General features: G+C 35.4%; 1 protein-coding gene across 2 annotated transcripts; it reads left to right on the top strand.

Moving 5' to 3' along the window:
• Window positions 1-11,060: 11,060 nt before the first annotated feature.
• LOC131029667 (protein LAZY 1) lies at window positions 11,061-14,423 on the top strand. 2 transcript variants are annotated; one of them, XR_009102802.1, is made up of 6 exons: window positions 11,061-11,206; window positions 11,393-11,453; window positions 11,960-12,543; window positions 12,636-12,891; window positions 13,692-13,762; window positions 14,091-14,423. XR_009102802.1 is itself a non-coding variant. In XM_057960256.1 (5 exons), the coding sequence occupies exons 1-5, from the start codon at window positions 11,201-11,203 to the stop codon at window positions 14,108-14,110; spliced, it is 927 nt and encodes a 308-aa protein (XP_057816239.1). In that variant the 5' UTR covers window positions 11,061-11,200; the 3' UTR covers window positions 14,111-14,423. The 2 variants fall into 2 exon arrangements, 1 of the variants encoding a protein (XP_057816239.1); XM_057960256.1 differs by lacking the exon at window positions 13,692-13,762.
• The last annotated feature ends 388 nt before the right edge of the window (window positions 14,424-14,811 follow it).

The raw sequence follows: 14,811 nt of genomic DNA, 5'->3' as shown, positions 1-14,811 counted from the left end.
ACTATATAATTGCAGGTATGGGATACCTTCGTCCATCGTGACTGATAATGGAGGACAATTCAAGAATAAAGATCTGGACGAGCTTTGTGAGAAATTCAAAATAAAGAAACACTGGTCATCAGTATATTACCCTCAAGGTAATGGACAAGCTGAAGCATCTAACAAAAACCTACTGACTATCTTGCACAGAACAATGAACAAGTCTGGGAAGGATTGGCATCTGCAGCTCAATCCTGCACTATGGGCTTACAGAACCAGTATCAGAACACCTATTGGGGCTACACCTTTTTCTTTGGTATACGGGTCCGAAGCAGTATTACCTATTGAAGTAGAAATACCATCTCTAAGAGTTTTGTTGCAAGGTCTTGTTACTGATGAAGATCATAGAATATCTAGATTGCAAGAACTTGAATTGCTGGATGAGCATCGGCAAGTGGCGTTTGATCATCTCAGAGTGTACCAGAAGAGAATGTCCAGAGGGTATAACAAGAAAGTTCGACAAAGAGAATTTCAAGTTGGTGACCTAGTTCTAAGAGAAAATCCAAAAAATCAATAGTTTTGTGACAATAAAGGGAAATTTGAACCCAACTGGCTGGGTCCCTACATTGTTACTGCAGTATTTGGCTCTGGTGCCTATCAACTCTCAAACTCAGAAGGAGAACAACTCCGTGAACTAGTTAACACCATCCACTTGAAGAAATTCTTCGCTTAGCACTCTCTACTCCAGCAAACTTGTACAGTTGGAAAAAGTCCTGAAAAAATCCTAAAAATCCGAAAAAGTCTTGAAGAAATCCAAAAAAAAAAAAAAAGGAAAAAATAGAAAAGAAAAGAAAAAAATAAAAAGAGAGAAATTGCCTTGGTGAAAACCTAGTAAACAGGCACCTTGGTAAAAAAAAAATGAATCTTTGCCAAGCAGGTGAAAACCTGGCAAACAGGCGCCTCTTGTACTCAATCGCTCCATCTATCAACGCAACGTTGGCATTTCCTGCTTTCAAGCATCTTTTTCTTTCGCTTGTACATATTTTCAGTCACTTTTGTGACATCCTGGTTCGTTGGAACCCTCATGACTTGAAACTGATCAACGTCCTAGTCTTAGGTCACTCGACAGAGCACATTACATATCCTAAGCAGTGTCAACCAAGTCATTATTCCATCAATGAAACCTGGTCGTCCACTCTGAGTTAGTTACCTATCTCCTGACTACTACAGAGTTTTTATCATTGAGTTCACAAGCAAAACAACATAACGAAAAAAAAATCACTAAACAGTTTGAGCTATGAATGCAAATTTTCTTTGTATGTTGTCTTTTATATTGATTTTTGATTATTGTCCCTCTGAGTAACTCGAGGAAGTCGATTGTGACTAAGAGAAACAAGGATTGGGGGCATAATATTTTCTTTGTTTTCTACTTGTAGGAATGATCCCGATGATCTGGAAACATATAAATTAGCTGGGTGTCTGTGATAAGAGCCTTCACATTAAGGTGAAATCGCCTCACATACCTCGACTCCGGTTATTTGTATGCTACAGGGAGGTTTATATCATTTCTTTGTTTGTTTTGAGGGAATTTCTTTATGATGCAATTCAGGTCCCTGCGAAATCTGTCCAAGGATATGAACGAAAAAAGGGTCATTACGGACAAGATAATTAATATTGCACATTGAAAAAGAAAGGAACTCTAATCTGCCTATTGTGTTCGTTATGCTCGGTGATGAATCTTAAGTATTTTAAATCCAGTGACTAGAAATAGGTTGCATTTCGCATATCATTTTGCATTTCATTCTGCATTTTTGTGAATCTAGAGTGGTTTCGATATAGTAATAATCTCTTTATCTTCTGAATGAGAGTTGAAAGCATCATCATTTCTTATGCTAAGTGGTCTTTTTATCATTATTTCTTCGATCGAGTACTTGTGTTTTGAGATGTTTAGCTACATACATAACATTTCGTATAGATTCATTCATTTCATTTCATTATTATTCATTTACATTGATCTTATTGCATAGAAAAACGAAAAAATTGCATTACTCATTACTCATTACTCATTTTCATTCATTCATTTATTTGCATATAAAAAAGAAACCAAAACATAGACATCCATATTCATTTGCATTACATACATTCATGCTGAAATAAATGCATAAATATAGAATAAAGCATATAGAAACATCTCATAGTCGATCAACACAAGTACGATGAAGTCAAATCAGATCTCGCATATATATAATGTCAAGTATAAGGATACAAAATGATGTCCAATGACATATATAAACTCCCATCGGAGCAAGAATCATATCAGATACAAAAAAATGGGTGTGTCTACAAAAAATATCCCAACTACAAAAAGAATCATCTAGCTAGCGCCCTCTCCCTCATTGCCTGGTGGAGGAGGAGGAGCCTGATGCCCGGGATCCTAGCACGGTGCTTGTGCTCCCTCTGATCTAGCTATATACTGTGAATAGGGTTGCACCTGCTATGCAACAAGAACTGCGACACTATATGCCACCATATAATATGCAGCCCTACTGCTCTGGAGAACCACCTCCTATTGAAGAGACTCTATCTCAGCTCTCGACTCGGCTCTCAATGCTGTGATCTGGCAATCACGCTCGGCCCTAACCTCGACCAGCTGTCGGTCTCGCTCCACCAGCTGAGTCTGAGCCACTATCAACTATGACTGCTGCTCTACAAGGCGTACTCTCATCGACCATCCCATGTCGACCCCCTACTCTCTCGCAGGCTCTCCGCCACCATCTCCACCACCATCTCCACTTGTGGCTCCACCCTGCTCATCCCGCCACTGCCGGACCTGCCTTGGAGCTGCTCGCTCCTTCTCTCCGCCACCCAACCTCACGCCTACTCTCCCAAGGGATCCACTCTCACCCCTCTGCTATCCAACGTAGGCTCACACTCCGCTGCTGCTAGCACCAGGATCACCACTACCCCATCGCGAAGCATCTGGTCTCTGTGCCTATCCATTCCTATGGCCTTGTCTCTAGCCCTGTCCCTGTGCCGGTGCAGGGGCATCATCCTCCACATCCTCAATATAAGGAGCATGATCTCCTGGATCTGTAAACCGAGGGAATGGATGCTGCTAAAAGTAATCCCTGTACTGGGGCAATACCCCCGCATCTTCTATATCATCTAGGTAATCCCACCTCAGACGGTGTAAACCTATCAGCTCCTGCATCACTAAAGCATAGGATAGTCTAGGTGACCATCCCTGTCTCTCCTCATCGGCGTATCGAGCGTACGCTGTATACTCCTAAGAGATACCCTGAGGCCGGCCGTACTGCCTCATCATTCGTGAAACGATGAATCGCTCCACAATAGTTTGTGACCTCCCAGTCAGTGGGCGTGTAACAAAAAGATCTCTCCAAACCACCCACCAGTCATCCCATGACTCCAACCCCCTGTACGATCTCCATATGACAGCTATCGGATCATCAAGTTGTCATCGCTAGAAGTCTATCTTGCCCAAATGGGGCTGCGTAATATATTCGACATACCTATAAATAATCGGTTACCCTGGCTCTCTACTATCATCAACTATCGGCTGGCAAACGGGAAGGTGCTCCCAAGCCCATACCTATATAATGTACACCCCTGCAGCCATGCTCTACCCATCTTTGTAGACAATCTCATGCATCTCCCGATACATGTGGGCCAACAAACAAGAGCCCCAGCCAAGTCTCTCAAGGGTCTCTATCAACCTCTCCAGCATACGGCCCCATCCACTCTGAAAACCCTATTGCCCTCTGTCTGGCATCAAGAAGCAAACAATGAAACCTGCTAGGACACATGCCAGCGGATACTCCTCACTGTACCTACCCATCAATATATCCCAACTCATAGAACAAGTCAAGATATCAGGATCCTTGAATACATTCCTAAGAGCCTGTAGTCCAGGTAACAATGCAATATCATAATCCACCTTATCCCCAGCAAAAGGGATACGAAGGATCCTGTACACATCCTTGGGAGTGATAGTCAACTCCCCAACTGGCAAATGAAAGGTATTATGGTCTGAATGAAACTGCTCTACCAACGTTGTGAGCATCCCATGGTTCACATGGATATCAGGTAATCTCATCAGGTGAGTCAAGCCACACATATCAACATGAGCCTGCTCAACCTCAGACAAATCACAAACCAAAGCCATAGTGGGAGGATATACACATCTGAAGAGCATAGGAGGTAAGCACACCTGTAGAAAAAAAACCAACAACGATCATCAAAAAACATTCCAAATGAGCCTACAAGAGAAGTTAAACATCATGCAAATCCAACTAAGTCAAATGCAAAAGCAAAATTTCATGTTTACACTTTAAAAAATGATCACTATTTTTCGAACGACAAAACACAGTCAAACAACATCTCGTACGAGTCAGGAATGGCTCTTGTACGAGTAAACAACCTCGAATAACAAACTTTTACACATCGCACGACAAAATGGTCTTTTAACAGACCTGTTGTACGACACGAGGGTGAATCCCACACGACAAATCTAATGGCTTCAAACGATAAAAGACAATTTGCCAGTTTTTTGTACGAGACAGGATCCTATCTCGCACGATAAACCGTGACACCCGACCTAAAACCCGTGAAAAACATGAAAAATAAACAAAAAAATTCAAAATTGGAAACATAAAGAGCCTAAAGATCGATCACTTACCACTGGCTCGTAGTTTCGGGGTCGATTGTGACGTCTCTAGCGCTCAAATCGATGCTGACGAGTAGGGACCACCATTTTTCTTCGCAAAAGGCTTTTCGAATTTTCAAACTTGGAGGGTTAAAATGAATTGAAAATGACACTTTCGTCCTATATATAGCCTAAAAACCTAATTTTTCAACTTGCTCCGATGGTTATGAAAATTGTACCCTTAGCTAATGTGCCTACTCTGATTCCATTTTTAGGATCGAAATCGACATTTGAGATCATCTTGCTAGTCATTTTCACAATTTTGACCACTTAGCATATTTTTTCATCAAATGCTCATTCTTTCTTCAAATTATGCTCAATTTCAACGCTGAATCTTAATTCAGTTTCATTTTACACATCAACATTACAATCAACTCTACGCTCAATTTCTTATCAATCATCACCAGAATTTTAATCAATCCCTTGCTATCTTTTGATTTCACTCCCGAGGGGGCATACTCACGACCTTATGACTTCACATCTCACAAGTCGAGAAATTTTTCAAATCTTCATCAAAAGTCGAGCAAAATCTTTCCAATTAAAGAAAAAAATCCTTATTGCTAAGGGGCATCTCAACTTCATCGCTTCACATCAAGTTGAGATCTATCGATCATCTGAATCAAATCAATTGCTAGGGGCATATCAGTTTCATCACTTCAAATCAAGTTGATATTTGTCTTTCATCTGAATTAATCTCTTCACATTAATCAGTTTCATCACTTCAAATCAAACTGATTATTCATTTAAACTCAATCAAAAGTTTAAAGAGTTTCTTTGATCACACTCAATCTAAGCAAGTGTTCAGTATTCGTTTCTTGATCAAGTTGAATGGTTTATTCTTCGCTCATCGTGTCTTGATCAATCAAGTTCAAGATAGATTTTTTTTTTTATCATCACTCACCGCATCTAAGATCAATCAAGTTCTAGATCAGTAAGATCCACTTCTTGATCAATCAAGTTCAAGTTCGGTATCTTTGTTTTCTATCGTTCCTCAGTTCAATCAAGTTCGGGATCGGTATCACTTTAATCAGACTTCATTCAGCTTTGTCCCTTCGAATCAAGCTAAACACCTTGGTTTTCATCTAGTTCGTGATCAATTAAGTTCAGAACTGACATCTCCTAGACATCACACATTCTTTGAATCAAAGCGCTACTCGCACATTAATTCAAAGAGGGGCAAATGTAATACCCTAAAATTGGTCATCTAAACCATGGGTCCCTAATCTCAACAACATCACCAAGGTCCTAACCAAAGGCAATTAAATTAATCTTGAGCATATTATTAATTCTTTAATTATCAAAAATCACATGGCAAATCAACTACTCAATATTAATTAAATATTTATTTAATTAATCAAATCATTTCCAAGAATATCATTTTGATCAATTATCCCATTTTAATTTATTAAATATCCTTGCATATTTAATTAATTAATAAATTTGCCATTCAATCATGTAAATAGGATTAATTTATTACAAAGAGTTGAATTGAAAATAAATTAAAAAAAGAATTGAATTGAGAGATAAATCAAACTTGAAATATTATTTCTTTTTCTAAATTTAGAACTTGAAATCAGAAAAGCAATTTAATTGAATTATTGAATTATTCTCTAAAATTGGAACTTAAAGCTTTTTAAAAATAGAAAAAGAAGTTTAGTTGCATTAAAAAGACCTTTTTCTTGAATAAATTAAAGAATTATCTATTTTTATCAGATATGCATGGAATTAATTTATTATTATTTTCCAATGCAACTTGGACTTCTAATTTGAATGCATTTCAATTAAACTATAATTGGAATCTATCTCAAGGTTAACTGAACATGATTTCTCAATTATTTCAATTAATCCTAAATTGAGCTTTTTCTCTTGTGATTCTCTATAAATTCAGTCTTCAGCTCTCATTCCAATTCACCCCAGAGATTTTTGAGAACACGCTTGGAGATTATTATCATGCTAATTTTGCTCTGGAGTCATTGAAAATTATTGTGCTTTTTTAGATTATTTGCATCCATTTTACATTCATTATTGCTTGCATCCATTGTTGCTTGAATTGGTTATTATTGCTTGAATTATTCATCCATCTTGCATCCATATAGCTTAATATCATATAGATTAAATCCTTCATCTTGGTGTAGTCTAGTCACTGGTATTGCTTATAAAAATTCTGAAAGCAATCTTATACTCGCATCTTTTAGAAGGAAATTAGTCGCTTTGCTATGGTTTATTTCTTATTGATTATTGATTACTAACCATGCATATAATGACTTAATTGAAGTGTTGTGCTTGTAGCTATAGGTTCACTTTTTCACACACACAGAAACCAATTCATATAGTCTCGTAAGGGAATTGCAAAGATCTATGTTGATCTTTCCACTTTCACACACATAAAAAATAAAGGAAAAATGCATGCTTGGTAAATGAATTGTTTAGGGTTGCAAATCCAAATGAAGATGCAAGAAGGTTCGAGAGTGATCCCATAATACTAGGTTACACTTTTTGGTACATCCTAATTTTTGCTAAAATCATACATTTTTTAGAAAATATAATGATTTAAGCTTTAAGAGGTCCCATTTGAAGTAATTAATTGAGTAGAGTTAGATCAAAGGCTCTTAGATCAAAATTTCTTGGATGGAACCTCTCTACTTCTAAATCATACATGCAATGGAGTCTCCTTCAGACCTATCAAAATACTGATAAAAAACCACTTTTACATTAGCTTTTAGGGGATCAAATGAATTCATTTAGAAGTTATATTTTTTTAAGTATTTAGTGCTTATTATAAGCCTTCCAAATAGTATAATTTTTAATATATTTAACTTCATTAATATAATTATGTTTTATTTCATATGAATGTAGTTTTTTCATCGAACATTAAGGATTATGTTTCACAAGTGGAAAAATTGAAAAATAGAGAAAAAAAAAATATAAAAATATATTTTCCCTAGGTATTCATATGCTCATTTCAACACAAAAAGAAGAAGTTAATTCAAATGCATACAAAAAAGTTATGCATTACAAAATACACCTCTATTCAAATTACAATTACTTTGTCTTAAAAAATTAACTAAAAAATATATAATTAACAAAAAATAAATAAAAATCCATTCACTAGATATTGGTGCGACAATTCTATATTTCAAAACTTAGAAAATCCTTCTTTCTATAAAAGATTTTATGCATTACCAAATAAATGTCACTTCTGAAAAATGTTGATTATTGTAAATTTTGAGTTATTAAAAGTTACATAACAATATGGACAATTAATTTCTAATTATTTAAAAAATATATATATTTAGAATATATATGAAAAATATCACAAATTAGTAGTTCACTTCATCTTCAAATTCTTAATGGTTTAGCTGCTATAGGTTTTAGAAAGTAAAGATCTCATGCAAAATATTGATTTCAGTGTCAAGTTTGGCCAAAAAGTGTAATCCAGTATTATGGGATCACCCGGGTATGTCCACTTTGGAACTCTAAATATGGCCTCTTTACAACAATGTGAAATTGGTTTTTAATAATCGATCTGTCTTGAAAGCATTGTGATGGGTATGCAACTACCTACTGCTAGAAAATTACATTTCAATGGTGAAGCTACAAAGACAGAGCTAGGAAAAATGAAGTAGAGGAAATGTAAAGCATCTTTCACACCCATTTGACTTGTTTTCTATATAGACCATATGGCATTGGGAATACCTCCATTATTGCATTCATTAGATCAGAAGCACAAAAAAGGTTGGTTACTCTAATACCAAGTGAAAAATGAAGAACAAAAATAATTCATAAATTCTAAATGATGGCTACACAAGACACCAAAAGCATAAATTATTATTGATCTAAATTGATTGCAAGATCAAGATATCTTGAGCATTACATTGCATAAAGGCTTTATAAAGCCTTATTTTTCCCATGACTAACCTCCTATGAGAATTAATTCCTAGCAACTAACAATAAAACTAAAATTTAATTATTTTTTTATCAACCTAAAAACTAATCTATAAATTAAACAAAATATGTAATAACCCAACATAAGATAGATAAATTAGGTTCACTAAAATAAAAAAGAAAAATTGTATACACATATATAAATATAAATATATGTATGCATATAATGTCAAGGACTATATTGATTTGTCTTCAGATTTGTAGTGTCGTAGTTAGAAAAAATTGTTGGTGAAGTGGTCACCAAGGTTCAAATCCCTGCCAGGCCACTGGGCTCGCACGCCTTGTGCCTTTGAGCTTGTGGGCTTGATCAAGTGAAGTGGGGGGGTGAGGTCCCTCATTTGTGGCCTCACCAGTTCATAGCCCTAAGTCAAAAGCATTTGACGTGGAGCTGAAGGGCATGCCATGCCAACACCACCGGTCACATTAAAAAGTTTGCTAGACAGTTTTTTTTTTTTTAAAGGACTATATTAAATTGAATGAAATGAATGCACTTATTATCCTTAAATATTGAGATGTGATAGTAAATTAAATTTAGATAAGGACATTGTTCAAAATGATAAAGAAAGGTTAGAGTTTCTATAGACCTCTCTCAATGATGGTTGGTTGTGCTAGCTTACAAAATATCACATTATAATCCAAAACTATTATTTGATATTAGATCTATCTATGTAATGATTTATTAGGTGACTGTGAAATCATGACGTAAATTGAACTATGTTGTTTTAATGGTGTGAAATAAAACTATGTAGACAAAATCACATGTTTTGCATGAAATTAATCTGGAAAATCTTACAATTTGAAAATAAGTTCACCTCATCTTTAGATATCTAGAATTGGAGTAAAGAACTAGTGATTTACAAACACTTTTAAGAATCTTATTAAATGAGGTTATACTGTCAAAATCAAACACCCTTGTCAAATTAATTCAATGAACTATGGAAAAGATCATTGACAACAAGCAACATGCATTAAGTTGATTTTTTCGATACGTCTGTAGATTTTTTGTCTCTATTGTGATCATGTAAAAGTGTACCTAGAGTTCTTGATGGATCTTTTCTTTCTATTTTGATGTTAAGATGTGTTAAAATGAATTAGGGTATGTCCTTTTATATAGCAACCTATAGTACTATTTGATATATTTTATGCTTAAATTAATGACCAAAGACTAGTAGAAAGAGAATGGAATTTTCTCAATTTCAAAATTCAAGGGTTAATTTCATATTATGGTTTCAATCTAAGGTAGGGAACAAGAGATCTGAAAATTCTTAAGATGGAAGAAATTGAAGTAAAAAAAAGAGTCATACTTTACTAACTTTTACATAGAAACATGTCACTTGGTTAATCATTTCAGAAAAAAACTAACAAAATCATAATAAATAAACAAACATTTATTTATCATCCACCAATTTCTTTTTCTATTTGATATATGAGCAAAACCTATGTTGATACCTTTTTGGTGAGAATCAATGATTGAGAGGTATCTATTCTACCGAAATTGCTCGAGGCAGGATTCCAACCTATCCCTTATATCATACTTATAGAGATTTAAATCTTAGTGGATGACACAGTCAAGAAACATACCATCACCCCATCAATTGAACTTCAACCTATTAATAAAATATACATTTTTACTATTATATATAAGATGCTGGAACCACATAGTAGTGGAAAATTTATTGTAGTTGCCAATAAAACTGTCGGCCCAAGCTCCTAAGAAGATGCAAACCGTATGGTGAGAGAGCTTCCTGTATCCATGGAAATTTACTTTAATCAATAATTGCATTGTGAGAAGAATTTGGTGAGTTAAAAAACATATCCAATCAGTCGTTCTGTTTTAGTCACTACATCCCGAAAGTACCAGTCGTGATGTTTAAATGGCAAGAGACAAGAACGTGACCAACATTTATAAGATTTGATAGACAATAATAATACCATTTACATAGGCCAAAACATCATTCCAGTAATAATTCATTTAGCAAAGGGAAGGTGGATGGCACGAGATGAGTGAGTGAGTGGAAGGAAGGCAGATGGTTTGGGAATATTTGGTGAGATGAAGGCTTGTCGGCTCGATAACCCAGAAAAAGAAAAAGGTTTTGGAATCCAGTGAATGGGTCTGCTTTATTCAAACACACAATCGCATACCATTTGCCTATCCAACAAAAATCTCATCAAATCTCCACATACTTACAAAGAGATGGGTTAGAGCCAACCCAACTTTATCCAAAGAATGCTCATATCAATCTTGCTCTCTTCCACTTAAGCGTGTAGTTAGAAAAAGAAAGACACAAAATGTTAACAACGTTGAACAGCGTGCCTGTTGTCTCAAATGCAACTTGTATGTAAATTAAGAATTAAAATCTGGTACATAAGACACAAGGATACCCATGTTTCTAAAAGATTGAGTTGACAAGCTCTTAACACCCTCTCCATACTTCAATTCTTCATTCTACCGACTTTTGTTGTCCCAGCAGTTCCAATTGGGAGAGGGGGAGGAACAACCCGCCCTGTGTTTACAACAAACTCGTTTCAGTTACTCAGTTACTCAGGTGCAGAATGAAGGTGCTTTTATCATCTCCTCACCCTCTTACCATGGAGTTTGTTCAACTTCACATCATGCACTTGCACCCACTTCACTTCCATTATCTTCACGTCTCTTCACAGTGTTCTTGGATCTCTGTATCTATACTATTTGCTTCCAAATGATATCTTATAGCTAATTAGAAAAAAACATGGATTTGCTTACAGATATTTGAGTGGGTACACCGAAAGTTTCGTAATGGGCAGGGCGTGAAGGACTCCTGCGAGGGTAAGTAAGGCAGAAATGAGAAACACGTAGTGTTTTGCCATGCAAAATCTTGCATGTTTTGTTTTAGTACGTGGGTTGTGAAAGATTATGAAATTTTAAATAGCACTAACGAAAAAAAATAAAATTCTACCTTCTTTCTGGGATTTCTTGTCTTTGCAAATTCTTGAATGCAAAAAATTATTTCCAATTTGTTCTGATATTAAATGTAAGAAAATACAAAATTAAAATACAGATACATTGTTCTTTAAGAGATTATTATGACATGATTAAGAGATTATATAATAAATTCTTAAATGATCACAGATCAAATTAACTGATAATGAATTACAATTACACCATTATGTAAAAACTCAGTTTAAACTCGCTGAAAGTTCAGTTCCATTAATCATTGAAGATAGGAAATGAATGATATGCTGTTACGGTGGAGATGAGATTGGATATCTCTGTTTTTTTTTAAGTTTTTACTTGTTTTGCATGTTTTGTTTTAATACGTGAGTTGCATGCAGGGCGTGGAGCGTCGGAAGAAGATTTGAAAGGGCATAGGAGGGATGAAAGAGGGTATGCAGAGGAAGAGGAGGAGGTGAAAAGTGACCTGACGGGGCTGTTGGCTATCGGTACCCTTGGCATACAACCTCTTCCTCACCCTCAGCCGCCGGTGGAGGAAGGGGAAGAGAATGAAGAGGAAGATGAAGAAGCAAGAGTACAACTGTTGTACAAGCAGCTGGAAGAGGCATTTGGGCTCCCAAGCAGCGACTGCTCAAGCCCCATGCAAGAGAAACACAGCGTGTATCCATTGCATGAGTTCTTACACTCACCACTGGCGGATCATAACAACAAGGCATCATTCCCCACCACCACCAAAAATGTGAAGGAATCCAGGACTTCCTTGGGAGATCTCTTTTCTAAATCCACGCAGAAATCAAGCCCCCCACCAGCAAATGTTTCTTCTCAATGCGTACAAAACCTCCCCCTCCAAATCCCAAATACTTCTGCCAAACCAGGTGGCCTGGCCTTTGTGAAAAAGCTCCTTAAGCGAAAGACTGGTAAAAACTCAGGTCAAGGTGTCGACCCCGGCCACAAACTAGTTAAAGTGAGCAGCAATTGTTTTGTTTTCCTTTTTTTGAGTTTCATGTTGTTGATTTCTGTACAGAATTTTAGTAATTGGGTTGACGTGCTGGGCAGGTAATTGGGCAGTTTCGGAGAAAGATTCACCCTGAGGAGATGGCTGCCTCATGCGTGAATGCGGCAAGGTCAAGGATTAGCAGCTCTAAAGACAACAAAAGCTTTTTCCGCCTTGCCAACTGCATCCTTCCGTGCCAGCGGGATGATCACTGTGGTGACATGGAGGCCGTAGATTCTACAGAATGTCATCATCCTGACCTTGTCAGATCTAAGCAACCGTGCACCAAGGAACACTGGATAAAGACAGATGCTGAATGTTAGTCACTCTTTTTTAAACCATACTCCCCCTTTTCATCAGTCAGCATTGCAATCTAGTTTTCTGATGATTTATGGGGATTAAAAATATGATTTTTTTTACAGTTTATAGTATCAATGGGTCGGTTTTTTAGTTTTGATTGTGTGTTGTTTATCATCAACGTTTCGGATCATGAGAATGAATTATAGTCTAAGAGAATGGATGAGTTATGACTATTTAGCTATCTTGGTTTCTTACCATTTTTCCATTCTTTTCTCTTCTATATCATATATTCCATCATCCAAACGAGTTATAGAAAGAGAAGATAATGGAAGAAAGGATGAGTTACATGAATGTATAAGATACAACTATTTAGCTATCTTGGTTTACTACCATTCTTCCATTCTCTTCTCTAGCTATAACACATTCTGATGATAGATTATCAAGTATGATCTGAAACATTGATGATTAAAGATTATATAATTGGAATTCACAAATATTACCACATTGATTTATGCAGAATCAATTGATCTGCATATTTTCCATCAATCTATTTGAATCCATATTTCATGATTGATTCTAAATAACCCTTAATTATTACCATATTTGATCTATACTGATTCAATTGCATGAATTTCATCAATCTATCTAAATCTATAATTCATGATTCAAAATTACTCTTCCTTTTCATTGGTCAACGTTTCAATCTAGTTTTCTGATGATTTATTGATTAAAAATATGAGCTTTATGTAGTTTATTATATCGTTGCGGTAAATTCTTGAATTTTGATTGTGTAAATTTTTCCATCATCAATGTTTCAGATTATCACAATGAGTTATAGTCCCAGAAAAGAGTGGAAGACTGGATGAGTTATGACTATTTAGCTATCTTGGTCTGCTACCATTCTTCCATTTTCTTCCATTCTTTTCTCTTTTACGATTATGCATTCCATCATCAGAATGAGTTATAACAAGAGAAGAGAATGGAAGAATTGATGAGTTATAAGAATGAATGTGTTATGACTATTTAGCTATCTTGATTCGCTACCATTGTTCCATTCTCTTCTCTAAATATAATGCATCCTGATGATAGATCATCAAGTATGATCTCAAACATTAATGATAAAAGATTTATACAGATTCAATTACAATAATTCTATCAATCCATCCAAACTATAATATACGTTTATTTCTAATTCTGAATTCTTCTTCTTCTTGCAGATGTGGTGCTGGAATTGTAAGAACAATCCACTGAAAGAAATATTGAAGTAAAATGAGATAGAGATCAGAAGAAGAGGCATAAGAATGAAACTCCAGGTCATACGGTAATCTATTACCATCTGAATTACAATAACGAGTAGGTTGTAATATGCTTTATCAAGACTGATACGTAGTTACATCATAATCTGTCCATCGCATTTGAAACGATGTTTGTGTATTTATTATATGTCATACACCTTTACAAACAGTTGAGAACAGTTATCTAGTCATACTTATATTCCAACATTACTATATACTCGATTTTATAAAACTCCACATATTTGCAATATGCTATTGGCGAGTCGTCATCTCTTTCTTTTCTTGTCTCCTATCTCAAATTGAATACCTGTTTTCTCTGAAATTAATTTATCTTAGTAATGGTGGAAATTATACTGTCTGTCTTCTTTTTCAGTGTTTTGGGTCCATTCAATTAGAGTGTTTATTTTGGTCTATAAACAGTATATTATTAAGCGAAATTTGGTTTAAGATATTATTTCATTTTATTCGTATAATTATTTATCTATAGAGATTCGTTTTAATTCTTGATCTTTTATTCAACAATCAAATTTGTGTGTGAAGTTGATTTCGAATATTTTTATAATCATTGATTAAACTTCAAATACTTTAAATTCAAATATAACATTTTCACTAATCATTGTAAGCTAATCTAACACATGTTTGT

Source organism: Cryptomeria japonica, chromosome 9 (genome assembly GCF_030272615.1).
Source record: "Cryptomeria japonica chromosome 9, Sugi_1.0, whole genome shotgun sequence".
NCBI lineage: Eukaryota > Viridiplantae > Streptophyta > Pinopsida > Cupressales > Cupressaceae > Cryptomeria > Cryptomeria japonica.
Note: the sequence above shows the minus strand (reverse complement) of the source record. Positions and strands in the feature narration are given on the sequence as shown.